Source organism: Lutra lutra, chromosome 3 (assembly GCF_902655055.1).
Source record: "Lutra lutra chromosome 3, mLutLut1.2, whole genome shotgun sequence".
NCBI lineage: Eukaryota > Metazoa > Chordata > Mammalia > Carnivora > Mustelidae > Lutra > Lutra lutra.
Genome location: NC_062280.1, coordinates 118,905,934 through 118,933,647, shown reverse-complemented (window position 1 = coordinate 118,933,647; position 27,714 = coordinate 118,905,934). Strand labels below are relative to the sequence as shown.

Below are 27,714 nucleotides of genomic sequence, written 5' to 3'. Positions count from 1 at the left end.
CACCAGACTGGTCCCCATGTACTCAAGTACAAGATCTACCCACTACTAACCCAGGCAACAGACAACAGACCTGTCTACTCAAGTACTCCACCAGAGTCCACCCAGAATTTCTGGACAGGCTGATTTGTAAAGGGCTTTACCTCATAAAGACAGTCTATAAAGGCTAAAAGAAGTACCTACTTCCTCAAGTATACAGATACCAACATAAAGATCATGAATAATCAATAAACTATAGAACCACCAAAGGAAACTAATAAAATTCTAAGGACTGACTAAAAAAATGGAAATCAATGAATTGTCTGACAAAGAATTTGGAATAATCCTCTTTAAAAAGTTTAGTCAATTTTAAGAAAACAGACAACTAAATGAAATTAAGAAAACAACACATGAATAAATCGAGAAGTTCCACAAAGAAATAGAAACTATTAAAAAAAAAAAGCAGAAATCCAAGAATTGAAAAACACAATAACTAAACTGAAGAACTCATAAAAAGCTTCAACAACAGACCTGACCAAGCAAAAGAAAGATATAATGAATTGTAAGACAGATCATTTGAAATTATCTAGTCAGAGGAACAGAAAAAAAAAAAAAAAAGAATGAAAGAAGCCTATGTGAATTATGGGATATCATCAAAAGAAAGAAATCTACCCATTATTGGAGTCTAGGAGAAGAAAGAGAAAGGATCAGAAAGCCTAGTTAAAGAAGAGTAGTTGAAAATCCCAAATCTGGTGAGAAATTCAGACATCCAAGTTTGGAGAAAACCTTCTCCAAGACACATTATAATAAAACTGTCCAAAATAAAAGATAAAGACAATTTTAAAATCAGCAAGAGAAAAAAGTTCCTCACATATAGAGGACACCCCCCCATCAGACTATTAGCAGATTTCTTAGAAGAAACCTTGTAGGCCTGAGGAGAGTGGAATGATATACTGAAAGTACTCAAAGAAAAATGGTGCCAACCAAGAATATTTTACCTGCCAAAGTTTTCTTTCAGAAATGAAAGACAGAGACTTTCCCAAACAAAAGCTGAGGGAATTCACTCCCACTAAACCTGTCTTACAAGAAATGGTGAAAGGAGTTTAAGACAAAATGAAAAAATGCTAATTAGCAATATGAAAACATATGAAAATACAAGACATATTGTTAAAGTTAAATAGCAAATTCAGAATAATGCAATATTATAATATGGAGCTATGTCAATCACATAATTCAAAAGGATAAAGGACAAAAGTATTAAAAATAACAACTATAATAATGTTAGTGGGTACACTATTTAAAAAGGTAAATACACAATATAAAAGAAGGTAAAATTATGGGGAGTGTAAAAGAGTAGAGGTTTTGTATGCAAAGTTCTCATTAACTTGAGGCTATTATAACAATAAAATATTTTATGTAAACAAAAATCTACAGTAGATGCACAAGAGGCAGAATGAAGGGAATCAAAGCATACCACTATGGAAATCATCAACTTACAAAGAAAAACAGTGAAAGAAAAAGAAGAAACAAGGGATCAATGAAACAGCCAGAAAATAATAAGATGACATTAGTACCTATTAGTAATTATTAACTACTAAAATTAATTAATAATTACCTATCAATAGCCTCACCTAGCAATAATTAAGTGTAACTGAATTAAAGTCTTCAATTAAAGCACAGAGTGTCTGAATGCATTAAAATGTCCCAATGACACAAGAGACTCACTTCAGCTTTAAGACACATACAGGCTCAAAGTGAAGGGACAGAAAAAGATACTCAGTGGAACAAAAAAACTAAGAGCTATACTTGTATCAGACAAAATAGACTTCAGGTCAAAACTGTAACAAAAGACAAAATGGTGGGACACCTGGGTGGTTCAGTGGGTTAAAGCCTCTGCCTTCGGCTCAGGCCATAATCTCAGGGTCCTGGGACTGAGCCCCACATTGGGCTCTCTGCTCAGCGGGGAGCCTGCTTCCTCCTCTCTCTCTCTCTCTCTCTGCCTGCCTCTCTGCCTACTTTGATCTCTGTCTGTCAAATCAACAAATAAAATCTTAAAAAAAAAGACAAAATGGTCATTATATAATGATAAAGAAGTCTTTTCATCAAAAAGAGAATAATTGTAAATATACATGCATTCAATATCACAGCATTTAAATATGTTAAGCAAATATTAACAGACCTAAGGGAAGAAGCAGACAGCAGTACAACAATGGGGGGGTTTCAATAATGCTTTGTTCACTTTTAACAATGCAACAGACAGAAAACCAGTAAGAAAACATGGGATTTGAAATATATGTTAGACCAAATGGGTATACAAAACATTCTATCTAACAACAGAAGAATATACATCCTTCTTAAGCACACACAAAATATTCCCCAGACAGATCATATGTTAGGTCACAAAACAAATGCAGCAAATGTAAGAAGACTGAAATTATACTTAAGTATCTTTTCCAACAATAGTATGAAACTAGAAATCAGTAATAAGAGAAAAACCAGAAAACTCACAATATGGAGAGTTAAAAAAATTACACTCCTGAACAACCAGTGGGCCAAATAAGATATCAAAAGGGAAATTTAAAAAATACCTTGAAACACATGGAAACAAAACATACTAAAACTTATGGTATACAGAAAAAATGGTTACAAGAGGGAAGCTTATAGTAATAAATACCTACATTAAGAAAAAAAAATCATAAATAAACAACCTCACTTAATACCTCAAGGAGCTAAAAAAAGAACTAAGTTCAAAATTAGTAGAATTAAAGAAGTAACAAAGATCAGAAATAAATGAAAGAGATTAGAAAAACAATAGAAAAGATAAACAGAACTAAGAGCTTATTTTTTTTTAAGACAGAAAAAAATGACAAATCTTTAGCTGGACTACCTAAGAAAAAAAGAAAGATACAAATAAATAAATTCAGAAATGAAAACTGGTGAATTAGAAGAAAACATAGGTGAAAACTTCCTTGACATGGATCTTGGCACTGATTTTTGGCTATTACACCTAAAGCAGAAGCAATAAAATAAAAAAGATACACGTGGGACCACATCAAACTAAAAAGGTTCTATACAGCAAAAGAAACTACAAAAAACAAAAATGAAAAGATAACTACAGAATGGGAGAAAATATTTGCAATTCACATATGGACATATCTTGGAGACACTGTGGGTTCAGTTCCAGACTGCTGTCAATAAAGCAAATATTGCAATAAAGCAAGTCAAATGAATTTTTTGGTTTCCTAGTGCATATAAAAGTTGTTTATACTATACTGTAGTCTATGAGGAGTGAAACAGCATTATGTCTAAAAAAGAAACAACAGTGTACATACCTTAATTAAAAATGCTTTGTTGCTAAAAAATGCTAATCATCATGTGAGCTTTCAGCAGGTTGTAATCACTGGTCACAAATCACCATAATGAATATTACAATAATGTAGGACTTCCTGGGAAGATAGCAAAGTAGGAAAACCCTAGGCTCACATCCTCCCATGTATACCTAACACCCCATCAGTGTAAATAACCCAGAAAACTCAGAGTGTGTCACAAAGGGACATAAATCCCTGGGGAATTCCTCCAGAAATAAAGGAACTGACAGGCCCCATTTCCCTCCCTTGCTCCTCAGCATAAACACATGCCCACCTATGGGACTTGATATGTAATTTGCCAGCCCTACCCTCCCCGCTCCCATGTTGTGCTTCTGCCAAACCACCCCTCTAGATAGCCCGCCTTAGTCTGGAAATATCAGGGCCCCTCCTGAGAGGACCTGTAGTCAAAGCTTGACAGTATTGCAGCCCTACTGTTTTATGCCGTCCTTTAGCAGATCTGCACTTTCCAACACACTCTTGGCCAGAGCCCACATAGGACAGTGCCACAGGCCTGGCAGTGTGCAAGAAGTCCCGACAGTGGCCAGCACCACTACAAAGTGACTCCTGCCCCGAAGAGAGGGAAACATAAACAGATCAGTGAGATGGAGGCCCCAGAAGTGGGCAGGAGGCAGATAATTGCTCTGACCATAGGTCCTGCAAACCAATGGAAGCTTCTCGGGGACAACACAGGGAGAGCACCCTGTAGTTTGGTGCTACTACCTCTCTGGCAAATGCCTGGCCTGACTCAACTGAAGCCAAGGCATCTGCAGACTGGCCCACTAAACCACAGGGACAAAAACTGCCCATAACAGGAAAAGAAAGCCCCTGCAGATGACTGGACTGAAGGAAAAAACTGGCTCAACCACAAGAGCAGGGTAAACATATCACACACAGGAGATAATCTCTGAAATGCCAGGTTCTGGTGAACAGGGGATACTGCATGGCAAGGCACATAAGGCCAGTACTCTGAAGAGTAGGAGATGTAGCTGACTTTCCTTATACACAGAAACAGACACAGTTAGACAAACTGAGAAGACAGAAGAATATGTCCCAAATGAAAGAACAGGGCAAAACCACAGCAAGAGCTAAGCGAAACAGAAATATGTAATATGCCTACTACAGAATTTAAAGTAATGATCATAAAGATATTCATCAAACTTAAGAGAAGACTGGAGGACATAAGTGAGATCATAACATGAGGTGAAAAACAACCTATCAGAGAGTGGAACACAGTAAATGTAATTAAAAATATACTAAAGGTAATAAATAACAGACCAGAGGAACCAAAAGAATGAAGTGGCAAACTGGAGAACAGTGTAACTGGAAGTAGTCAGGCTGAAAAGATGACAAAGAAAAAGTTATGCAAAATTAGAAGAGACTTAAGAAATTCAAAGACACCATCAAATGTAATAACACTGGCATTATAAGGATCCCAAAAGGACAAGAGAGAGAGAACAGGGGGCAGAAATTTATTTAAAGAAATAATGGTTGAAAACTTCCTGAATCTGGGGAAGGAAACATAAATTCAGGCCCAAGAGGCACAAAGATGCCCCAACAAAATCAACTCAAGGAGGTCCACACCAAGGTACATAATAATTAAAATGGCAAAAAGCAGTAATATAGAAAAAATTTTAAAAGCAGCAAGAGAGGGGCGCCTGGGTGGCTCAGTGAGTTAAGGCCTCTGCCTTCAGCTCGGGTCATGGTCCCAGGGTCCTGGGATCAAGCCCCGCATCAGGCCCTCTGCTCAGCGGGGAGCCTGCTTCCTCCTCTCTCTCTGCCTGCTTCTCTGTGATCTCTGTCTGTCAAATAAATAAATAAAATCTTAAAAAAAAAAAAAGCAGCAAGAGAAAAGAAGACAGTTATATCCAATGGAAACCCTATAAGGCTATAAGTTGATTTTTCAGCAGAAACTTAGCAGGCCAGAAGAGAGTGGCATGATATGGTCAAAGTGCTGAAAGGAAAAAATCTGCAGACAAGAATACTCTATCCATCACGGTTGTCAATCAGAACAGGAGAGATAAGCGTTTCCTAAACAAACAAAAGTTAAAGGAATTTATGATCACTAACTAGCCCTACAAAAAATGTTAAAGGGGACTCTCTGAGTGAAAGACCATAAGCAAGAATAAGAAAAGTAGGACTCACAAAAGCAGTAAAAATAAGTATAACTGTAAATACCACTCAAGGGATTCACAAAATAAAGGGATGTAAAGTATGACACCATATACCTAAAACATGGGGAGGAGAGGAGTACATAATGGGTTCAGACTTAAGTGACCATCAACATAATTTGTACTGCGCATCCAGAAGAGGTTATACACAAACCTAATGGTAACCACAAATCAAAACCAGTAATAGATACACAGAAAATAGAGAAAGGAATCCAAGTATATGACTAAAGAAAGCCAAGTAATCATGACAGAAGAAGGCAAAAGAAGAAAGGAATGGAGGAAAACTCTAAAAACAGCCATAAAACAAGTAACAAAATGACAATAAATACATACCTATCAATAATTACTTCAAATGTAAATAGACTAAACACTCCACAATTAAAAGACATAAGAGTGATAGAATGGATTAAAAAAACAAGACCTAGAAATAAGACACTCATTTCAGACCTAAAGACACCTGCAGACTAAAAGTGATGTGATGGAGAAACATTTATCATTCAAAAGGATATGAAAAGAAAGCAGGTAGCATTGCTTATATCAGACAAAACAGACTTTAAAACAAAGACTGTGATGAGACAAAGAAAGACACTATATAGTCATTAAGGAGACAATCCAACAAAAAGGTATAACAACTGTAAATATTTATGTACCCGACATGAGAGCACCTATTACTTAAAGTGGTCAATAACAAACATAAAGGAAATAATTGATAGTAATAACACAAAGGAAGTAACTGATAGGTCAATGGATAGATCACCCAATCAGAAAATCAACAAGGAAAAAAGGACTTTGAAAGACACACTGGACTAGATGGAATAAACAGATATACTCAGAACATTCTATCCTAAAACAGCAAAATACACATTCATTTCAAGTGCCATGGACCATTTTCCACAAGAGATCACATATTAGGCCACAAAACAAGCCTCAAAAAATTAAAAAAAAATCGGGGGCACCTGGGTGGCTCAGTGGGTTAAAGCCTCTGCCTTTGGCTCAGGTCATGATTCCAGGGTCCTGGGATCAAGCCCCACATTGGGCTTTCTGCTCAGCAGGGATCCTGCTTCCCTTCTTCTCTCTCTGTCTGCCTCTCTGCCTACTTGTGATCTCTGTCTGTCAAATAAATAAATAAAATCTTTAAAAAAATAAAAAAGATCAAAGTCATTCCATGCATTATTTCTGACCACAGCACTATGAAACTAGAAATCAACCACAGGAAAAATCTGCAAAGACCACAAATACATGGAGACTAAATAAGATGGTACTAACAGTGAATGGGTCAATCAAGAAATCAAAGAAGCAATAAAAAATACATAGAAACAAATAATAATGAAAATACAATGACCCCAAATCTTTGGGATGCAACAAAAGTGGTTCTAAGAGGTAAGTTTATAGCAATCCAGGCCTACCTCAAGAAGCAGGAGAATCTCAAATCAACAATGTAACCTTACACCTAAAGAAGCTAGAAAAGAAGAATGAACAAAACCCAAAACCAGTAGTAGAAAGGAAATAATAAAGATTAGAGCAGAAATAAATGAAATAGAAACTAAAAAAAAAACAAACCCAACAGAACAGTTCAATGAAACCAGGAGCTGGTTCTTTGAAAAGATCAATAAAATTGACAAACCTTTAGCCAGACTCATCAAAAAAAGTGCTCAAACAAAATTAGAAATGAAAGAGGAGAAACAACTGACACCAAAGAAATACAAGGGATTACAAGAGAATATTAGGAAAAATCATATGCCAACAAATTGGACAGCCTAGAAGAAATCAATAAATTTCTAGAAACATATAACTTCCCAAACTGAATTGAGAAGAAAAAGAAAATTTGAACAGCCAGGATCATATATATGGTTTCACTGGTCAATTCTAAGCCAATCCTTCTCAAACTTTCAAAAAAACTGAAGGGGAAAACTCCCAAACTCCTTTTATGAGGCCAACACTACCCATTACCAAAACTAGGTAAGAACATTACAGCAAGAGAAAACTATAGGACAATATCCCTGATGAAAATTTATATGCAAACATCATCAACAAAATATGAGCAAACTGAACTCAACAGCATATTAAAAGGATTAAAAGCAAATGCTCTTATAAATACCAAGGTCAAATGAGATTTATCCCTGGAATGCAAAAATAGTTCAATATGTGCAAACCACTAACTGTGGAACATCACCTTAACAGAATGAAAGATAAAAATCATATGATCATCTTAATAAATGCAAATTTAACAACCATTCATGAGAAATGGCCTTAACAAAAAGAGAAGACATGACAAGGAACCCTTCTGTATTGTAGGTGAAAATGTAAACTGGTACAGTCGCTATGGAAAACAGTATGGAAATTCCCCAAAAAATTAAAAAGAGAACTACCATAAGAACAAGCAATTCCACTTCTGGGTATATATCCACAGGAAATGAAATCTCTAACCCAAAGAGATATTTGTACCCCACATTCATTATAGCATTAGTCATAAAAACCAAGAAATGTAAACAATCTAAATGTCCAGACAGATGAATAGATAAAGAAAATGTGACAGATACAGACACATGCACACACATGCAGGAATATTATTTAGCCATAAAACAAAGGAAATCTTGCCTTTTGAGACACGGATGGACTTCAAGGATATTATGCTATGTGAAACAAGTCAGACAAAGACAAACACTGCATATTCTCACTCATATATAGAACCTACAATAAAAATAAAGAGTAGAATGGTGGTACCAGGGACTGGGAGGTGGGGTAGACAGGGAGATGTTGGTTAAAGGGCACAAATTTTCAGGAATAAGATAAATAAGTTTTGGGATATAATATACAAAATGGTAACTATAATTAACAATTCTGTATTATATACTTGAAAGTTGTTAAACAAGTAAATCTTAATTTTTATAAGCAGAATTTTAAAAGATAATTATGTGAGGGGATGGAGGTGTTAACTAACCTTATTGTAGTAAAAGTTTTGTAATATAGATATCAAACCACCACACTGTACACCTTAAATCTGCATATATTATATGTCAATAATTATCTCAATTAACCTGGAAAAAATAAAGGGGAAAAATTCTGAGTTTGGATAAAACAATATGTGAGGGTAAATCTGGAACCTCAGTAAAGGAATGGGTTTTCTTAGATTCCTTCTTTCATTATATCAGTATCCACACCAAAAATCTCTTGGAATCTATCTTTAACATAAATGTGAATACATTCACTCTCATATTTCATGGGAGCTGTTTGTGAACATTTCTTAAGTGAACCTAACATTTTTCTAATATAAGGCTATCATTTAACAATAGAAACATATTCATGTAAAAACATAGACTTAGGTAAAAGTAAAATGGTACATGAGTAGAACCATCTAGTCGGGCTTGATCATAAGTTTCATATGACAAATGCAATGCCTTTTGATAAGTTAAAATGTTAATTTAGTAGAAAATGTCAGTCAAACTGGTTGGCATTGGATAAATGTTCAAAATTTCACTCAACTGCTAGGTTGCAAAGACATAGTTATATTTTTGAAAAGGTAAAAACATTAAAAATTAATATGTAGGGGTGCCTGGGTAGCTCAGTCATTAAGCGTCTGCCTTCAGCTCAGGTCGTGATCCCAGAGTCCTGGAACTGAGCCCCGCCTCGGGCTCTCTGCTTAGCAGGAAGCCTGCTTCTCCTTCTCCCACTCTCCCTGCCTGCGCTCCCTCTCTCGCTGTGTCTCTGTCAAATAAATAAATAAAATCCTTAAAAAAATTAATATGTATACCTAGTAAACTTTAAGAGAATTCAGGTTAGATTTAATAATAGTAAAACAAATAATATATACTATTCAGCATAATTAAAGATAAATAAATAGAGTTCATTTATTGTGAGGTGGTTGCCCCCCAGGTCAAGGAAATCTTTGGTTACAGCCACAGTTCGGTGCCCACAAAAAGGGATACAGTGATTCTGTTGTACTATAAGACCATTCAAAACACAAGTGGAGTACTGTGTACACATATAGGGACACATTTTAAGGGACTCATTTATAAACTAGGCAGGCAACTAGTCAGGCAGAAAACCAGTCATTCTAGAAAAACACACCATATCTGAAATAAGTAAAGAATCTGGAATTGTGTATCTGAAAAGAGAAAAAAAAACTCTGAAAAAAGTCCTTTCATCACTATTGGCACTAACTGGCAAAACTTCTGATTCAAAACATGAGCAAATACAACTTCTGGAAGAATGAGAAACTACTGGATTATAAAGAAGAAAAAAAGGAAGTGACACTAAGAAAGCAGCAGCAGAGGAGAGAGTTTCCTGCCCCTACTGAATCCAGGTGAGACGGGTTCAGGGATGGCAATTGAGGAGATGAGTTGGGAAGGTGGCTGAATCAGGGTGCCTGCCTGCAGGGCTCTTAAGGAATCACTGAGCACTCCATCTCTGTGTGAAGCAAAGCCTGCAGACTCCCCTTAACCAGACAACCAAAGATAATGAAAATGCTCTTATAAATACAAAATTAAAATGCATGAGCAAAATAATTAAATGGAAGAGCTGGATGAGAAAGTCAAGAAAGTCTCCCGAAAGCAAAGCAAAGCTAAAGGATGGAAAGTATAAGAAAGATAAGTGACAAGAGAGTCTCAAACCCAACTGATAGAAATTTATAAGTAGAGAAGAAGGAAATAAATTACCAAGGAAATAATATAACACTATTTCCCCAAATTGAAAGGAAACAACAGACTACAAATTGAGGGGTCTGTTGAGTGCTTAGGAGGAAGACAGAAAAAAAGACAAACTTAAACATACCATTATGAAATTTCAGAATAACACAAGCTACAGAGGAAATTCTAAAAATCATCAGAAAGAAAACACAGGTCACCTACAAATAACAAAGATGAGTCTAGTATTAGACTTCTAATCTGCAACAATATTAGCTAACAATGAAGAAATGCTTTTAAACTTCTAAAACAAAGTTACAACTTAAAATTTAAAAATTTTTACCTCATAAAATAAATGATCAATCAGGAATGAGAATAGAACTGCACATTTACAGACATGCACAGAAAGATATTAAAGGGGTTAATTAAGGATGAAATAAATAAAAAATAAAGTGTTAAGGAAAAAAAGATCCAAACCAGGGGAAAAATGGCAGTAATCCCCAAGACGATATTTAACACCAGGCCAAGACAGTAACCGTCGTATAGAAACTGAGGCAGAGAGAGCGATTCCGTAAGAGAGAATGCCAAGAAAACCTGAGTCTGCAACAGAAGCAAAAAATGCAAAAAAAGAGAGCCAGGAACTGGAAATACCAATAAAAACAAAACATCACAGATCAACTGTGACGCCTCCAGTACAAATTAAACCAGGGAGACAACGTATTTCAAGGAATAGAATGGACTCCAAGGAATAAACAGAATAAGTAAGCATCTGAAAGATGGTAATAATATGCTAAAGAAAACAAGTTATGTCTAGCAAGAAGAAACATGAAAGGTACTTAGAAAATAAGATAACAAAACAAAACCCAAGCTCATAGCTACAGAGAATGGACTGTGTAATGGACAAGTGAAAGAAAGAAAGAGAAGATAGTTAAATCTTCTGTACTTGGCTTTGTAACTATGTATATGTGTCTTGGATTTTTAAAACTCTGTAAGGTACCATACAGAAGAGGTCATAGACTCAGTCTATGTTTGCTTGAAAGATCACAGAAAAAAGTTCCACGAGGGGCAATTTTGGGTTCAATACAAAGATTTTTCTAACCCTTAAAGATGTTCAGAAATAAGCTGAATAACAGAAGACTCCAAGCAGAAGTTAAATGGCCACCTATATGGGATGCTACAAAGGGGATTCCTGTACTGGGTCAAAGAAAACAAATTCACTACTCATCCAACAAATAATCTTTTTCCAACTCTAACAAAACTCCTAACTTCTATTTAGGAAGTACATTACATCAGGAGACAACAGCCCCTTTAGGTATGAGAGTTATTCCTCAGGGTAGAAAGTTTCAGTACTACTGACAAACTTCAGGTAGAAAAGGAAAAAAATGAGAAAAGGTACAGTAAAATGGAAGAAGATATAGGTTAGATTTGTACAGTGGAATTATGCATCCTTATATTGAATGGTAGCACACCTTACTATTTAAGAAATGACATGAGCAATAATAAAAATACAGTAGAACTTTCAGAATGCCTTATATTGATTTTACCACATATTATTTTCCTGATAAGTAGAAATCAATATTCATAATTACTTTTCTAATAAAAGTTTAAATCAATAAAAGTATAAATTATGAAAACATCATATCCATCCAGTTATACTGAATTTCTCTCTTACCAATCATAACCTATAGCAAAAGATGTTTCAATTACAGGAGCAATGAGTTTTGCGGCTGTCATGATGTATTTTTCTGCCATGGCTTTCCTATATCAAACAAACAAAAAAGTTTTATTGAGAGACTTGGTATAAAGAGTTTGGATTTTTTTTTAAAGTATAAACATTACCTATCAAAGCTAACATACCATGAAAGTCTACTGAATAGTGGACAGCTACACTAGAAATCTGTCCGTAAGTCAGGTTAACAACCATGGCTAGGAAATGGGATTAGCAAGCCATAACTGCCTTCTGGATCAATAGCTGATCTTTCTTTTTCAGTGCAGGCTGACAAATAGAAGAAATACTGGATGAACATAATAAAAAAAAAAACTGATATTAAAACAAAACAAAAATAACTGCTTAATACAAGATGAATAATACTGCTTTTTTCCCCCCTAAGAATTTATAGTTCTGAGCTCTTACAGTTAGGTCTATGATCCATTTTGAAATAATTTTTGTGTATGGTATGAGACAGACCCAACTTCATTCTTTTGCAGGAGGATATCCAATTTTCCCAGCAGCATTTGTTGAAAAGACTATCTTTTCTCCATCAAACTATCCTGGTGCTTTTATTAATTATAAATGTACAAGTTTATTTCTGGACCTTTAATCCCATTCCAATGATTTCTATGCCTATCTTTATGCTACTAACATACTTGATTTGTGTTTTGAAGTATGAGCCCTCCAATTTTGCTCTTCTTTTGGAGTATGAGCTTCCAATCTTGCTCTTCTTTTTCTTTTTTTTTTTTTTGAATTTAATTTAATTTAATTTTCAGTGTTCCAAAATTATTTATGCACCAGTATTGTTTTGGCTACTTGAGATCCTTTAGATTTCCATATGAATTTTAGGATCAATTTGTCACTTTCTAAAAAAAAACCAATGCTCAGATTTTGATATGGGTTATACTGCATCTATAAAATAATTTGGGGAGCACTGTCATCTTAACATTAAGTACCTATCCATAAAAATGTGATGTCTTCCCATTTACTTAGCATATACTTCAGTAATGTTTTATACTTTTCAGAGTGCAAATTTTACACTTCACTTGGTAAACTTATTCTTAATTATTTTTATGCTACTGTAAATGTAATTAAGAATTTCGTTTTGGCTAGTACATTGCTAGTATATATTTCTATAGTACTAATTCCTAAATATCTTATATAGCTTGCTGAACTTGTTTATTAGTTACAATTGCTTTTTAGTGGATTCTAAAATTTATGTAGGATATTCCACATATAAGATCATGTAATTTGTAAACAGAGATAATTTTGCTTCTTCCACTCCAATCTGGATGTCTCTTACTTCCTTTTTTGCCTAATTTCCATGGGTAGGACCCTGAGTGCAATGTTGAATTAGTGACAGGGAATATCCTTATATTGTTCCTGTTCTAAGGGGATAATCATTCAGTTTTTCACCATTAAGTATGTCAACCTGGGCTTTTCATAAATGTCCTTATCAGATTGAGGAAGTTCCTTTCTATTGTTAGCCTGTTGAGGTGTTTTAGTTTGTTTCCATGAAAGCATATTGGATTTTGTGGAAAAAAAAATTCTTTATTGATATCCTCTATTATACTCATTGGTTTTTACAGAGTAAACCAATTTTGCATTCCTGGGATAAATCCCATTTGGTCATGGTACACAATTCCTTTTATATTTTGTTTGTATTTTTGGCTTACTAGTATTTTCTTTGGGATTTTTGCATCTATATTCATAAGATATTGACCTATTGTCTCCCCAACCCCCCTTTTTTTTGTACTGTCTTTGTCTTGTTTTGGTATCAGGGGAATGCCAGCCTCATAAAATGAATATTTTCTGGAAGAAGTTGAGTAGAATTGATGCTAATTGTTTTTTAGGCATCTTTTAGATTTCTCTAGTAAAACCATGTGAGCCTAGAGATTTTTGGGGGGAGGGTGGAGGTTTAAAATTACAAATTAAATATTTACAGGGCTATTCAAATGATCTATTTCATATCAGGTGAGTTGTGGACACTTGTGTTTTCAAGAAAGTGGTCCATTTTGTCTAAGTTTTCAACTTTGTGGGTGTAGGGTTGTTTGTAGTGTTCCATTATTATCCTTCTGATGTATACAGAGCCTGTAGAGATAGCTCCTGTTTTGTTCCTAATACTGGCAAGCTGTGATTTCTTTTTTGTCAGTTCTGCTGTAAGTTTATTAATTTTATTCATCTATTCAAAAAATCAGCTCTGTATTTTTCACTGATGTTTCTTTTTTTTTTTTCAATGTCAATGATTTCTATTCTTTATTTTTTCTTCCTTTGGTTGATTTTGCTTTTCTTTTTCTAGTTATTAATTCAGGAGCTTAGGTTATTAGGACTTTCCCACTATCATTCTAATTACTTTCCCTTAAGTGTTGTTTTTCACTGTCTCCTTTCAAGACTTTGTCTTTAATTTTCACAAGTTTAATCGTGATGTATCTTCACATGGATTTCCTTGGGTTTATTCTCTTTGGTATTTATTCAGTTTCTTGTATTGTGTATTTATTTCTCTAGCTAAATTTGGGGAGTTACCAGCCATTATTTCTTTGTCCAATCTCCTTCTCCTAAGACATTGATGACAAAAATTGCAGATCTTTTGCTATAGTCCCAGATGTCACTTAAGCTCTGTTCATTTTTGTTTTTACTCTATCTTCTCTCTGTTGTTCAGATTGGGTAATTTCTATTTTCCATATTCTGGTTCACTGAATCTTTCCATATCTCCTTTATTCTCCCATTGAACCCATTCACCAATGTTCATAATCACTTGAAGCATTTTCATCACGGCTGATTTAAAATTTGTCGGATAATTCTGACATCTCTGTCGTGTCAATGTTGGCATCTACTGATTCGATTTTTCATTTGGTTTGAAATGAATCCTGGTTCTTTGTATGACGAGTATTCTTGATCAAAACTTGGGACATTTCTGCACTATAATACTCCAAATTTTTATTTAAATTTTCTGTTTCAGCTGGCTTTTTTGACATGATTCCAACAGGGGAAGAAGAGACACCATCTCATTATCATCAGATAATAGATGCCTAGGTTCCCAATACGACTTCCTTTGACAACCAACATGGGAAGAAGTCCTTGTGTCTGCTGGGTAGGGCAGGAGTTCCTGCTTCTACCATGGTCCCTGCTGACACCACAGTGGGGTGGGCTTGTTACCATTGAATGATGATGAAAATTCTGACCCTCTATTATTTTCTCTGACACCAAAAGAGAGGGAGAGTTCCTCACACTGCCACATGAAGTGGAATTCCAGGCTCCTGTGTGCTGTCTGTTGACACCACAGAGTGGTGGGACTCATTAAGGGCCTATCAGATTAAAGTCCTGGCTCCCTACTTGGACTTTTGGGGTATGGGTACCTCTTTATAGCCTTATCGGTGTAGAAAGCTAGGCTCTCACTTGACTTTTGCTGGCATGCATGGGAGTGGGGCTACAGTCTGTGTGTGTGTGTGTGTGTGTGTGGTATTTGTCTCAAAGTTTTCAGTCTTGCTAGCCTTCTTTGTCTCCCTTCCTTTTCCTTTGGCTAAAGAAAGCAGGCTTTTCTTGGGGCCTTTTTTTTTTTTTTTTTAATACAACCATTGTCATTTTCTGATTGCCAGCTTCTTCAGCTCCAAGTTTGGGAAACATGAGGGGAACTCACTGCCATGTTGTTCCTCAAGTCCTGAGCTCCCTTCCTAATCTGTCCTCTTCTCTTCACCTTTCTTGTATTTGTTTTATATATAACTTTCAGGGTTTTTATTTGTACTTTGTGGGAAGAATGGGAGAAAACTATGCCTACTCCATCTTCCCAGAAGTATTTTTAATATTAAACTTTCTAAAAATTAAGGGCCTTCTATACATATACTGGAATATTATTTAGCTTTAAAAAGGAAGGAAATCCTGTTACATGCCACAACATGGATGACCCTTGAGGACATTAGGATAAATGTAATAAGCCAGTCACAAATACTGTAATTCCATTTACATGAGGTAAATAAAGTCAATTCATAGCACAGAAAGTAGAATGGTGGTTTCCAGGTGTTGGGGGCAGGGCCTAGAGAGCTCTTCAATGGGTAAAATTGCAGTTTGAGAAGATACAGAGTTCTGGAGTGAAATAGGTGAGAGGGATTAAGAGTAAACTTATCATGATGAGCACTGACTAATGAACAGGATTGTACATCTGAAATTAATATAACCTTAATGACACTGGAATTAAAAATGAATAAATAGAATTAGTATATGACCTAACACTTACACACACACACACACACACACACAGAGTTCTGAAGACTGGTTATAAAACAATGTTAATGCACATAACATTACCAAACCAAGAAGTCTTATGTACCATAATTAAGATGGCAAATTTTATGTTATGTGTTTTTAACCACAATTAAAATAATTAAGGGCCCTCTACCATGTGATATACTCCTAATACATATACAGTAAATATCAGAACTTTCAGACCATACTTGGCAGAGACTAGGTACCATACTGAAGGAAGGAAGAAATAAGCAAAATTTTGTCTTTGGGACATGAAATTTAATTGGGAAGGTGGGCAAAAATACATAAAAATATAATTTTTTAAATAAAAGTAATATAAGCAAAGTTCTAATATTACACCAAATACAGAGAGAAAACAAATTACAAGGAAACAGTAAGAGTTATTGAGTAAGAATAATTGGGGTCAGCCTGAGGACTATGATTATCTTGAAGGCAAAAAGAGAATCTAGTAATATATAGAAATGGTGAAACAATAGTCTTATTGGAGAAATATACTGAATATAACAAGTTTTGAGAGAAATAATCAGAATGTACATTCAATTCTTTTATAAAAATTAAATCTATATTGGTAAGGCACAAAATATTACCTTTCACGTTCCATTTGCCTTAGATGATCATTTTTTATAGCTTCAATCACTAAGTTAGTGTGTGGGTCATCCTGGGAAAATAAAATTGGAAAAAAAAATGATCAATTCAGAAGTAAATACCAAGAACTTGGATTTCTAATCAACCTCACCACTAAGCAGTTACATAAAATGAAAAGTAAATTAATCTTTCTAAGCTATTTTCCCTTGCATAAAGCAGAACTTTTCTTCTCATTTCTGATTATCAATTATATTCTCCTTGAACAGATTCTGAGCAACTGATAAAAGGTCAGACTGGATAGAATAGGACCAAGTACACAGAAGCTGTGTGACATTATAAGCTCTAAACTCAAATATAAATACTTTAATGATCATCAAATTCCTTAGTAATCAATATCTCTATTCTCTCCTAAGAATACAGATGATTTTTTGGTAAGATATTATTTTTTCTCAATATGAAAATAATATATAGTAGTTAATGTTTACTTAGCACTTACTATGTTCCAGGTACTCTTGTAAGCATTTTACATACCTCATTTAATCCTCACAACCCTATAAGGTAGGTTAGTATAATTAGTCTTGTATTATGTATAAAGAAGCTGAGGCATAAAAAGAGTAAGTTCTGAGTGATGGAGCCAACAACTATGTTGTAATACCTTTATAATCTATTAAGAAAATATGTTAAGTTCAATTTATGAAATTGCCATTATTATACCATTTTTATCTATAAATACAGGCATTTTCATATAGTTTGGCTTAATATAAAATAACATAGCAGCATACCAATACTTTATATGTAAAAACCTGAAAAATATTTTTAAAATATTAAGAAAAATTATCTCACTGTCTAGGAACTATTTCTATTTTACTGTATTTCCTTCCAGTTTATGTCCATGTATGGGTATGTGTATTTCTTTCTTTTTTTCCTTGGTTTTTCACTTAACATTGTATAGTATTTCCTCCTCAGGTCTCTGAAAATATGACTTTTGTATTTTGCTGCATTCTATGTGTAAGGATAAGGACTTCTTTTCATTTTTGATCTACTTAGTACACACAGTTTTAGTTTCCTCTGTTCAACAATGACTGAAAAAAAAACAGTTTAAAAAAAGGCTTTAGTGGTTCCTTTGTCAAGATATTATATTCTTAAAGAATGGCATGTAATCTTATATTTTGTAAGATTTTCTCTTTTTTCACTAAAATTGTAAAGTCATTCTTCAATCATAGTCTCTAGCCCTATTTCAACAGAATCCCATTGTCAACCTAATTTAAATAGCAAATAAAACTGGTAAAGGAGGAGGAGGAGGAGGAGGAGGAGTCAAGATGGCGGAGAAGTAGCAGGCTGAGACTACTTCGGGTAGCGGGAGATCAGCTAAATAGCTTATCTAAAGATTGCAAACACCTACAAATCCAACAGGAGATTGAAGAGAAGAAGAACAGCAATTCCAGAAACAGAAAATCAACCACTTTCTGCAAGGTAGGACTGGCGGAGAAGTGAATCCAAAGCGACGGGAAGATAGACCGCGGGGGGAGGGGCCGGCTCCCGGCGAGCGGCGGAGCAACGGAGCAAAATCAGGACTTTTAAAAGTCTGTTCCGCTGAGGGACATCGCTCCAGAGGCTTAACTGGGGTGAAGCCCAGGCGGGGTAAGTGCGGCCTCAGGTCCCGCAGGGTCGCAGAAGGATCGGGGGTGTCTCAGTGTCGCAGAGCTTACCGGTATTAGAACGGGGAAGCCGGCTGCAGAGACAGAGCCGAGGAGTGACTCTCAGCTCAGGGTTGCCTTGAACCGGTCGCAGGCTCGGTCAGCTCGGAGCGCGGCCGGAGGCCAGGGTGACGGGAGTCATTTGGCGCTGTTCTCTGAGGGCGCACTGAGGAGTGGGGCCCCGGGCTCTCGACCCCTCCGGGCCGGAGAGCGGGAGGCCGCCATCTTTATTCCCGTCCTCCGGACTCTACGGAAAGCGCTCAGGGAACAAAAGCTCCCGAAAGGGAACCCGAGCGGATTACTCAGCTCGGCCCCGGGTAAGGGCGGTGCAACTCCGCCTGGGGCAAAGACGCTTGAGAATCACTACAACGGGCCCCTCCCCCAGAAGATCTACGGGAAACCCAGCCAGGACCAAGTTCACCTACCAAGGAGAACGGCGGAATTCCAGAGGAGAAGAAAGCAAAGCACGGAACTCATGGCTTTCTCCCCATGATTTTTTAGCCTTGCAGTTAATTTAATTTTTTTTTCTATTTCAATTTTTTTTTCTTTTTCTCTTCTTCTGCTAAATTTTTTTTAACTTTTACCGTTTTCTTTTTTTTAACGTTTTTTAAATAGTTTATCTAATATATATATTTTTTCCTCTTTTTATATTTTTTCTTTATCGGCTTTCTTTTTTTTAATAGTTTTTTTTTTTCTTTCTTTCTGAACCCCTTTTTATCCCCTTTCTCCCCCCTCACAATTCAGGATCTCTTCTGATTTGGCTAAAGCATATTTTCCTGGGGTTGTTGCCACCCTTTTAGTATTTTACTTGCTCCTTCATAAACTCTTATCTGGGCAAAATGACAAGGCGGAAAAATTCACAACAAAAAAAAGAACAAGAGGCAATACCAAAGGCTAGGGACCTAATCAATACAGACATTGGAAATATGTCAGATATAGAGTTCAGAATGATGATTCTCAAGGTTCTAGCCGGGCTTGAAAAAGGCATGGAAGATATTAAAGCAACCCTCTCGGGAGATATAAAAGCCCTTTCTGGAGAAATAAAAGAACTAAAATCTAACCAAGTTGAAATCAAAAAAGCTATTAATGAGGTGCAATAAAAAATGGAGGCTCTCACTGCTAGGATAAATGAGGCAGAAGAAAGAATTAGCGATATAGAAGACCAAATGACAGAGAATAAAGAAGCTGAGCAAAAGAGGGACAAACAGCTACTGGACCACGAGGGGAGAATTTGAGAGATAAGTGACACCATAAGACGAAACAACATTAGAATAATTGGGATTCCAGAAGAAGAGGAAACAGAGAGGGGAGCAGAAGGTATATTGGAGAGAATTATTGGAGAGAATTTCCCCAATATGGCAAAGGGAACAAGCATCAAAATCCAGGAGGTTCAGAGAACCCCCCTCAAAATCAATAAGAATAGGTCTACACCCCATCACCTAATAGTAAAATTGACAAGTCTTAGTGACAAAGAAAAGATCCTGAAAGCAGCCCGGGAAAAGAAGTCTGTAACGTACAATGGTAAAAATATTAGATTGGCAACAGACTTATCCACAGAGACCTGGCAGGCCAGAAAGAGCTGGCATGATATATTCAGAGTACTAAATGAGAAAAACATGCAGCCAAGAATACTATATCCAGCTAGGCTATCATTGAAAATAGACAGAGAGATTAAAAGCTTCCAGGACAAACAAAAACTGAAAGAATTTGCAAATACCAAACCAGCTCTACAGGAAATATTGAAAGGGGTCCTCTAAGCAAAGAGAGACCCTAAAAGTAGTAGATCAGAAAGAAACAGAGACAATATACAATAACAGTCACCTTACAGGCAATACAATGGCACTAAATTCATATCTCTCAATACTTACCCTGAATGTTAATGGGCTAAATGCCCCAATCAAAAGACACAGGGTATCAGAATGGATAAAAAAACAAAACCCATCTATATGTTGCCTACAAGAAACTCATCTTAAACCCGAAGACACCTCCAGGTTTAAAGTGAAGGGGTGGAAAAGAATTTACCATGCTAATGGACATCAGAAGAAAGCAGGAGTGGCAATCCTTATATCAGATCAATTAGATTTTAAGCCAAAGATTATAATAAGAGATGAGGAAGGACACTATATCATACTCAAAGGAACTGTCCAACAAGAAGATCTAACAATTTTAAATATCTATGCCCCTAACATGGGAGCAGCCAACTATATAAACCAATTAATAACAAAATCAAAGAAACACATCGACAAGAATACAATAATAGTAGGGGATTTCAACACTCCCCTCACTGAAATGGACAGATCATCCAAGCAAAAGATCAACAAGGAAATCAAGGCCTTAAATGACACACTGGACCAGATGGACATCACAGATATATTCAGAACATTTCATCCCAAAGCAACAGAATACACATTCTTCTCTAGTGCACATGGAACATTCTCCAGAATAGATCACATTCTTGGTCGTAAATCAAGTCTCAACCGGTATCAAAAGATTGGGATCATTCCCTGCATATTTTCAGACCACAATGCTCTAAAGCTAGAACTCAATAACAAGAGGAAATTTGGAAAGAACCCAAATACATGGAGACTAAACAGCATCCTTCTAAAGAATGAATGGGTCAACCAGGAAATCAAAGAAGAATTGAAAAAATTTATGGAAACAAATGATAATGAAAACACAACGGTTCAGAATCTGTGGGACACAACAAAGGCAGTCCTGAGAGGAAAATATATAGCGGTACAAGCCTTTCTCAAGAAACAAGAAAGGTCTCAGGTACACAACCTAACCCTACACCTAAAGGAGCTGGAGAAAGAACAAGAAAGAAACCCTAAACCCAGCAGGAGAAGAGAAATCATAAAGATCAGAGCAGAAATCAATGAAATAGAAACCAAAAAAACAATAGAACAAATCAACGAAACTAGGAGCTGGTTCTTTGAAAGAATTAATAAGATTGATAAACCCCTGGCCAGACTTATCAAAAAGAAAAGAGAGAGGACCCAAATAAATAAAATCATGAATGAAAGAGGAGAGATCACAACGAACACCAAAGAAATACAGACAATTATAAGAACATACTATGAGCAACTCTACGCCAACAAATTTGACAATCTGGAAGAAATGGATGCATTCCTAGAGACATATAAACTACCACAACTGAACCAGGAAGAAATAGAAAACCTGAACAGACCCATAACCAGTAAGGAGATTGAAAAAGTCATCAAAAATCTCCAAACAAACAAAAGCCCAGGGCCAGACGGCTTCCCGGGGGAATTCTACCAAACATTTAAAGAAGAACTAATTCCTATTCTCCTGAAACTGTTCCAAAAAATAGCAATAGAAGGAAAACTTCCAAACTCATTTTATGAGGCCAGCATCACCTTGATCCCAAAACCAGACAAGGATCCCAACAAAAAAGAGAACTACAGACCAATATCCTTGATGAACACAGATGCAAAAATTCTCGCCAAAATACTAGCCAATAGGATTCAACAGTACGTTAAAAGGATTATTCACCACGACCAAGTGGCATTTATTCCAGGGCTGCAAGGCTGGTTCAACATCCGCAAATCAATCAATGTGATACAACACATTAATAAAAGAAAGAACAAGAACCATATGATACTCTCCATAGATGCTGAAAAAGCATTTGACAAAGTACAGCATCCCTTCCTGATCAAAACTCTTCAAAGTGTAGGGATAGACGGCACATACCTCAATATTATCAAAGCCATCTATGAAAAACCCACCGCAAATATCATTCTCAATGGAGAAAAACTGAAAGCTTTTCCGCTAAGGTCAGGAACACGGCAGGGATGTCCGTTATCACCACTGCTATTCAACATAGTACTAGAAGTCCTAGCCTCAGCAATCAGACAACAAAAGGAAATTAAAGGCATCCAAATCGGCAAAGGAGAAGTCAAACTATCACTCTTCGCAGATGATATGATACTCTATGTGGAAAACCCAAAAGACTCCACTCCAAAACTGCTAGAACTTGTACAGGAATTCAGTAAAGTGTCAGGATATAAAATCAATGCACAGAAATCAGTTGCATTTCTCTACACCAACAACAAGACAGAAGAAAGAGAAATTAAGGAGTCCATCCCATTTACAATTGCACCCAAAACTATAAGATACCTAGGAATAAACCTAACCAAAGAGACTAAGAATCTATACTCAGAAAACTATAAAGTACTCATGAAAGAAATTGAGGAAGACACAAAGAAATGGAAAAATGTTCCATGCTCCTGGATTGGAAGAATAAATATTGTGAAAATGTCTATGCTACCTAAAGCAATCTACACATTTAATGCAATTCCTATCAAAGTACCATCCATTTTTTTCAAAGAAATGGAACAAAGAATCCTAAAATTTATATGGAACCAGAAAAGACCTCGAATAGCCAAAGGAATATTGAAAAAGAAAGCCAAAGTTGGTGGCATCACAATTCCGGACTTCAAGCTCTATTACAAAGCTGTCATCATCAAGACAGCATGGTACTGGCACAAAAACAGACACATAGATCAATGGAACAGAATAGAGAGCCCAGAAATGGACCCTCAACTCTATGGTCAACTCATCTTCGACAAAGCAGGAAAGAATGTCCAATGGAACAAAGACAGCCTCTTCAATAAATGGTGTTGGGAAAATTGGACAGCCACATGCAGAAAAATGAAATTGGATCATTTCCTTACACCACACACGAAAATAGACTCAAAAAGGATGAAGGATCTCAATGTGAGAAAGGAATCCATCAAAATCCTCGAGGAGAACACAGGCAGCAACCTCTTCGACCTCAGCCGCAGCAACATCTTCCTAGGAACATCACCAAAGGCAAGGGAAGCAAGGGCAAAAATGAACTTTTGGGATTTTATCAAGATCAAAAGCTTTTGCACAGCAAAGGAAACAGTTAAAAAAACCAAAAGACAACTGACAGAATGGGAGAAGATATTTGCAAATGACATATCAGATAAAGGGCTAGTGTCCAAAATCTATAAAGAACTTAGCAAACTCAACACCCAAAGAACAAATAATCCAATCAAGAAATGGGCAGAGGACATGAACAGACATTTCTGCAAAGAAGACATCCAGATGGCCAACAGACACATGAAAAAGTGCTCCATATCCCTCGGCATCAGGGAAATACAAATCAAAACCACCATGAGATATCACCTCACACCAGTCAGAATGGCTAAAATTAACAAGTCAGGAAATGACAGATGCTGGCGAGGATGCGGAGAAAGGGGAACCCTCCTACACTGTTGGTGGGAATGCAAGCTGGTGCAACCACTCTGGAAAACAGCATGGAGGTTCCTCAAAATGTTGAAAATAGAACTACCCTATGACCCTGCAATTGCACTGCTGGGTATTTACCCTAAAGATACAAACATAGTGATCCGAAGGGGCACGTGCACCCGAATGTTTATAGCAGCAATGTCTACAATAGCCAAACTATGGAAAGAACCTAGATGTCCATCTACAGACGAATGGATAAAGAAGATGTGGTATATATACACAATGGAATACTATGCAGCCATCAAAAGAAATGAAATCTTGCCATTTGCGACGACGTGGATGGAACTAGAGGGTATCATGCTTAGCGAAATAAGTCAATCGGAGAAAGACAACTATCATATGATCTCCCTGATATGAGGGAGAGGAGATGCAACATGGGGGGTTGAGGGGGTAGGAGAAGAGTAAATGAAACAAGATGGGATTGGGAGGGAGACAAACCATAAGTGACTCTTAATCTCACAAAACAAACTGAGGGTTGATGGGGGGAGGGGGTTGGGAGAGGGGGTGGCGTTATGGATATCGGGGAGGGTATGTACTATGGTGAGTGTTGTGAAGTGTGTAAACCTGGCGATTTGCAGACCTGTACCCCTGGGGATAAAAATATATGTTTATAAAGCTGTAAAAAAAAAAAAAAAAAAAAAACTGGTAAAGGCACATTAATTAAATTTAATTAATTAAAACATATTAATATAGGGCTAGAAGAAACCTAAAAGGTCACCCATTCCAACTTCTTCATTTCTAGAAACAGAAAAGCACAGATAACTGGTAGCTGGCTACACAGCAGTCTTCTTCATACTCACACTTGGTGAAATATATTTATCATCTTCATCAATTTCTAATGGAACAGCAATCAATTTTTGGAATGCCTTCTTCATTTTGTCTCGATCTCCAACAGCAAAGTAACTAAGAATTAGGTTGAAGCCTGCCTTCAGATTTGGTGCCATACTCATGATGTGCTCAAATGAATTAATGGCATCTGAATACTGACCAGTTTTTATAAATGTAACACCAATGTTCTGCATGATTTTAATCCTAAAGAAATACAAACATAGATAAGCTTTAAAAGTCTCAATTCTTTAGTATGGTAGTAAAGACATTCCACAGATAGGTTCTTTCTTTCCTTTCTCATTTTTTATTGCTTTGTTAAAGCTTTATTGAGGTTTAACTTACATATCATAAAATTCACTTGTTTTTAGTATACAATTCAGTGAGCACTGCTAATATCTACACAGCTGTGAAACTATAACCACATTCCTATTTTAAGTCACCTCCATTACCCTAAAAAGAAAATCTGTGCCCATTAGCAGTCACTCCCCATTCCCATCTCCTGCCCTACACAATCATTAACCTACTTTCTGTCTCTCTAGATTTGTTTCTTCTAGACATTGCATAAAAATAGTCATATATAATATTTTATATCTAGTTCTTTCAATTAGCATAATCTTGAGGGGTCCTCCATACTACAGCATATATCAGTACTCTATTCCTTTTATATTTCCAAATAGTATTCCACAGTATGAATATACCATATTTTATTTATTCATTGCTTATTTGACAGACATTGGATTGTTTCCACTTTGGGGGTATTATGAATAATGCTATGAACATTCACACACAATCCTTTGTGATAGCATGTTTTAATTTCTCTGGGGTATATACCTGAGAGTGGAATTGCTGGCCAACTGGTAAATTTGTGTTTAACTTTTTTTAAAACTGCCATATTATTTTCCAAACTGGCTCTACCATTTCATATGCCCAGGGTATGAGGTTTCCAATTTTTCTACATGCTCTTCAATAATTATTTTCAGTCATTTGATTATAGCCATTATAATAGATGTGATCCCATCTTATTTCTAACCACTCCTCAACATAACACTGTTTCAACTAAATTCATCTATTCATAATTCTCTATCAGATCACAAATACTGTTATTTCTTTGGCTCATCCCAATTTTCCCTTTGTCTGGAATATAACCCTTTCTGCCTTCATCACGTAGGTAACCTATTACAAGTACACCTCCTTCATAAAGCCTTTCTTGACCATTCTTGTTCTTAAAAATCAGTCCCTCAATTTAGTTACTATAGCACCTCTTGATTACTGGTAATTAAACACCTGACATAAACTATCTAATATTATTATCTTTTTCTACAGTGCTCAAAGTTTTGGACTTATCTGAGTTAAAAGTGCCTAAGAGCATTGTGTCCTAGAAGCTAGATATTTCCCAATAATAATGATATATTATTAAAAAACAAATAATCACTAAAGGTGGCATTCACAAATAAACTAGCTTTCACAGAGGAATTATACTAAGCACAAGGAAAATTATAATCAGTAAATATCCTGGAAATCATCTATGGTATCAAGGTCACCACAAGACCATAAGGTAATTTGCTGTTTCTGCTCCTGAAATATTGTATGAATAGAAAATATTCCGGCTTCCTCCTCCTCTCCCCTCCTCTAAGATTCAAATGCAATCCCTTCCTAAACTATTTCATTCTCAATCTACAGCAAGAATATAAGGTGGTCTTAATTTCTAGCCCATAGGAATTAAGGTATTCTGTAGTCTGTTATGTTCTAGAGGACTGCTATTTTGATTTTACGTTGGCAGTAACTTATATTTGCCATTAATGGCCTGCTAGGTTATCCCTTATACAGGCCAATTAGTTTTGTCTTATTTTAATTGATTACATATTTTGTCTCTAACCTTTAGTCATTATATAAATGTGTGTAAGTAGTCAATAGGGGAACACACCAAAATGCTACTGATACAACATAAATCTAAACACCTAACATGTACAAACACCTAAAAACATTCAACCCACTGGTGACAGGTCAGAAGAGTTATCTTGTTTCTGAAAAACAACACTTAAATTTCACCAAGTTATCCCTATGTAAACTTACCTCATTTCTTTATGGACGCTTGGAATTTGATCTAGTGCCATTCGGTAGAATTTAATGGCTTTGGAATAATTTCTTTGCTTTAAATAAATATTGCCCATATTCACTTTCAATCTTCCTAATAAAAAAATAATGAATATATAATATTCTGTTTTCTTCACTTCTTCTGTATTTTAAATGTCCTTACTTCATATTCTTTGATGCTTTTCTCAAGTTAGGAAGCTTCAGACACTACCTAAAATTCTCACTTTTAAAGAGTTATACTATTTTCATGTATCTACACACTAATCTCCCATAAGGAAATGGAACTAAAGACAGATGGAAATATGAAGCCTGAAGATATGGCTAGAAAACAAGTGATTTACATTATAAAACTGGAATTGTGCTTTTCTAAAAAAAAAAAAAAATGGGTTTAAAAATTAGATTCAATAATGCTACACACATTTTAATATATTAAAGAAAATGAAATTCTGATAAACTTTAATACTACTACCAAAAAATTACACAATATAAATTATATAAACTGTATTCTCTTGGGAATAAATTTATAAGGAAAAGCAATTTTTAATTTTTATTTATTTATTTATTTTTTTAAGATTTTATATATTTATTTGACACACAGAAAGAGAAATCACAAGTAGTCAGAGAGGCAGGCAGAGAGAGAGGGGGAAGCAGGCTCTCCGATGAGCAGAGAGCCTGATGCGGAACTCGATCCCAGGACCCTGAGATCATGACCGGACCTGAAGGCAGAGGCTTAACCCAGTGAGCCACCCAGGCGCCTGGAAAAGCAATTTTTTAAAAGATTTTATTTACTTGAGAGAGAGAGAGGATGAGCAAGAGAGAGCATGAAAGAGGGGGAGGGGCACAGGAAAAGAGAGAAGCAGATTCCCCACTTGAACAGGAAGTCCTAAACCAGGCTCAATCCCAGGACCCTGGGATCATGACCTGAGCCAAAGGTAGCTGCTTAACCAATTGAGCCACCCACGCGCCCTTTGGGAAAGCATGTTTGATGGGATTGCAATGGTTCATTCTACTTGTGATGACAGAATATAATTTTTCTATACTGTTAGGCAATATACCTTATACCAAACAAACAATACATTTTTTGTTTACTGTTAGGCAATATACCTCACA

The 27,714-nt window shown here is 36.0% G+C and overlaps 1 protein-coding gene across 5 annotated transcripts in view; it reads right to left on the bottom strand.

Annotated features, from left to right (window-relative positions):
* IFT88 (intraflagellar transport 88) overlaps nucleotides 1–27,714 on the bottom strand; it is a 162,155-nt gene that overhangs the window by 96,285 nt on the left and 38,156 nt on the right. For all 5 annotated transcript variants that reach the window (XM_047722866.1, XM_047722862.1, XM_047722864.1 and 2 more), the window contains 4 exons: nucleotides 26,584–26,698; nucleotides 24,483–24,714; nucleotides 16,693–16,763; nucleotides 11,807–11,893 (listed from right to left, as the gene is read on the bottom strand). In XM_047722866.1, the coding sequence (XP_047578822.1) occupies nucleotides 11,807–11,893; nucleotides 16,693–16,763; nucleotides 24,483–24,714; nucleotides 26,584–26,698 (505 nt within the window). The remainder of the gene's footprint in view (nucleotides 1–11,806; nucleotides 11,894–16,692; nucleotides 16,764–24,482; nucleotides 24,715–26,583; nucleotides 26,699–27,714) is intronic.